The 3328-nt window shown below is 52.1% G+C and overlaps 2 protein-coding genes across 2 annotated transcripts; both read left to right on the top strand.

Annotated features, from left to right (window-relative positions):
* Nucleotides 1-108: 108 nt before the first annotated feature.
* On the top strand, nucleotides 109-1500 carry DQ04_14431010 (hypothetical protein; the record flags this gene model as incomplete). The annotated part of the gene is made up of 1 exon (XM_009317137.1): nucleotides 109-1500. One exon carries the CDS (start codon nucleotides 109-111, stop codon nucleotides 1498-1500), a length of 1392 nt encoding a protein of 463 aa, XP_009315412.1.
* Nucleotides 1501-1953: 453 nt separating this feature from the next.
* DQ04_14431000 (hypothetical protein) lies at nucleotides 1954-3328 on the top strand (the record flags this gene model as incomplete). Its single annotated transcript, XM_009317136.1, has 1 exon — nucleotides 1954-3328. A coding segment is annotated over one exon (1375 nt), but the record flags the coding sequence as incomplete, so codon positions are not given.

The following is a 3328-nucleotide window of genomic DNA, read 5'->3' as shown; positions in this document are numbered from 1 at the left end:
GCCTGCTGCTCCCTTCCGCTCCGTGTGTGTGTGTGTTGGGGCTGCCTGCTGTGCATCGTTTCTCTTTTCTCCTCCCTGCAGACCCCAGCTGCTAAAGGATATTGAATCATGGCGACAGTGCGTTGCGTTGTGTGTGTGTTGGCCGCTGCTCTGTGCTGCACGGCCTTGTGCGTGGCTGCTGCTGCTGCTGGTGAGATACCTCACGGTGATGCGGAGACACCTCAGTTTCTTCTTGAGCGAGTGAAGCAGGTTGCAGTGGATTTAAAGGAGAATACAGATCGACTGAAGGAAGGAAAAGAAGGGGCTACGAATGGTGTGGCACAAGTCAAGGCTGCGGTGGAAGCTGCGCGTAAAAAAGCCCTTGAGCTGCGAGAGGCAGCTAAAGTCGTGGACGGTGAAGTTGGAGCGCAGCATGCTAGCGAATCAAGGGTTACAGTTGTGAGACTGGCGCGGGAGGTGGCTGATATGTCAGCGGAGGCAATTCAAGCGCTTTCTGCCCCAGAACAGCAGATTTCGCGTTTGTCGATTTTGGCGTCATCTATGATCCGTGATGTTACGACACACAAACCCATTTGGGAGGCACCAAAGTTAGATGATGAGCAGGAGGCGTCGAAGGACTTTGCGGAGGCGCGGGAGCACAGGGACGCACTGACTGCCTCCTTAGCAAAGATCGTTGACGGCGCAAACGCTGCAGTCGAAGCCGAAAGGTCGGTGGAGGGTTGTGCTCAAAATGCAAGTCAGAAGGCCGAAACAGCAATAGGCCGGTATTTCTCCCGGAATGGAGTTCAAGGCGTAGACCTAACAAAGGAAGACTTGCTGAAAACTGCTGAGGAGACAGTGGAGATGTTGGAGAAGGCGTTGAAAGCTGCTGTGACGATAAATGACAATGTCACCACAGCATTTAAGGAGTCTGATAATGCTTCCCAGAGTGCCACGCTGATGGTACAACTTCTTGACGACGCACTGAACCCTGGGAAGAAGAGAAGAAAGGACACCTCAACAAAATTGAATGACCTGCCTCCCGAACATCTACCTACATCAGAGAAGCAGCCAATTGACTCAAATGGGGGAATGACACCTCCCTCCAGCGGCACGGGGGACCCGAAGGCACTTAGTGATGTCCCACACCCTCCAAAGAACGAGTTGGACGAGCTCCCCGTGACGACAGAGAGCAGCACCATCGAAAGTATCGCGGAGAAGACAGCTACCTCCAAACTCACCACTAAGGACCCCAATGACGCGGACAGCAGTCAGGAAACTGACGCTGCTGGTAAGAACACCCCTGAAAGCAATCTACCTGGAGCTAAAAGCACGTCTACTAACGAGGCGGAGTCTTCAGCAGCACCATCGGAGAAGGACAAAGAAACACAATCCATGACGAGTGACGCAAACAAAACCATCCGTGATATTATAAGTGCAGACAGCAGCGTCAGTCCTCCGTGGTTGCGTACACCGTTGCTGCTGGTGGTTAGTGTGCTGGGCCTCCTGTCTGTGTGCTGAGCTGTGCACACGAAGAGGACATATACACCGTGTGCTTGTGTGCGCTGCCCTGGAGACTGTTTACTAACAAGTCTTGGATTAGTTTTTGTTTCATTTTCTTTCCGTTTGTTTCTCCCGCGCCACCTAGTCCCCATTGGAGGATACTCCCTGTGCTCTGTATCCAACGAGGACGGCGCATCTCTCTCACTGCTGTAATGGGCTTTGCTTGGCACATGACTGTGCGCCGCCCACAAGAGAGGGCCCTCTCTGAATTATTCTTCTAAATAACTCTCTCTTGTGTGTGTGTGTGCTGCGCCACGCTGCGCATGTTGGGCCGCTGCGGTTGCTGCTGGGAGGTGGTCTGTGTGGTGCTGCTCTCCCCGTTGTGTGTGTGTGTATTGTGCGTCTGTAAGTGTTTGCTTTTGCTCTGCTCCCTCCCCGCTAGACAAGTAAGTCCAAGCCACGCAAGCCAGTATGACTGTTCCTGTTATGGTGCACGGACGTGGTCTCTGTGTGTTTTCCCTTGCGCTGCTCTGTGTGTCCGTCTCCGCCACGGCAGCCGAACAAGCAGTGTCAGTGGAGGCTGCAAGGGCTAACGTTGTAACTGCTAGGAAGGCAAAAAAGACGGCGAAGGATGCAGCTGAGAAGGCAAGATCCGTTGCTTATAATGCTTGGACCGCGGCGGAGAAGGCAAAAATAACCCATGCAATGACTACAGTGGGTGCTAATTTTACAAGGGAGTTCATGAAGTTGTTCGGGGAAGTAAGGGTGACTATTGAAAAGGTCTCGACGCTTGCTGAGCAGGCCATAAAGGAGGGAGAGCAGAAAGACAGCGAAGGTCAGGCTAAAATGGTATGTGATACAACAAAAAGCCGTAATTTCAAGGCCCAAGCAAATGAAGCACTGGACAATGCCTTGCTGGCAGCGAAGTATGCTTACACCGCATATCTGGTGGAACAGTGGGCTGCGGGGAATGGCACGGCGGCGGGGCGCCTTGTCGAAAACATTGCAGTGAAGAGTGTTACGGCAGCAGTGGAGGAGGCCAAGAAAGCAGAAACAGCTGGTCTGGCTGTGTCGAATATTGCTGAGGATACGTTGCGTTCGGTCAAGGCCACAGCTCAGGCAGCCAGGCAGGCGGAGGAACGGCTAGATGTGAACGATGGTGCTTGCGACATTAAAACAGTAACAGCAACTATGCTTGCAGCTTCGTTTGCCCGAAATGCGACGGCAAACGCCACTGAAGCGATTAAAATGGCCACAAATATGCTTGAGCTCGCTACGAAAGCAGAAGCGGCTGCTAAGAGGGCGAAGAAAGATGCTCAAGATGAGTTTCTGGCTGCAAGGAAACTATATACAAAGGCCGTAGAATTGTTTAATAAAACTCAGAAAGAAGTAACCACCGCAATTGAGGCCAAAAAAAAGGTTAAAGCAGAGACGCAGCGACAGGAGGAGTTGTTGAAAGCCATTGAGGATGCAAGGAAGAAGGAGCAACAGGCGCTAGATGAGGCTGCGAAGGTAGCCAGCTCACGCAGTGAACTAGTTAACGAAAGAGGGAATTCCTCTGGGAGTAACACGTCAACGACGGAGACTCTTCCTGAAGCAGTGGCACATGTTGGGAAGAAAGAGAAGGAAGCTTCAAAACCTCTACCTCATGACCCTGCTGCTGAACCACGTACCGAAGAGATACACCAAGATTTACACGACACCGATCCTGAAGTGAATCAAAAAAGCGATAATCTTCCTATTGATCATCACATTGAGGAGGAGTTCCCCAAGGCTGCTGTACACGATGAGTCACCCTCTCACCCAGTTGCCTTGGAAGCCCCCAGTGCAGTTGATGAAGTCCCAC

This window comes from Trypanosoma grayi (genome assembly GCF_000691245.1).
Source record: "Trypanosoma grayi strain ANR4 Tgr_1443_V1, whole genome shotgun sequence".
Taxonomy (NCBI): domain Eukaryota; phylum Euglenozoa; class Kinetoplastea; order Trypanosomatida; family Trypanosomatidae; genus Trypanosoma; species Trypanosoma grayi.
The sequence above is the reverse complement of the archived record's forward strand: the minus strand, read 5'-3'. Positions and strand labels throughout refer to the sequence as shown.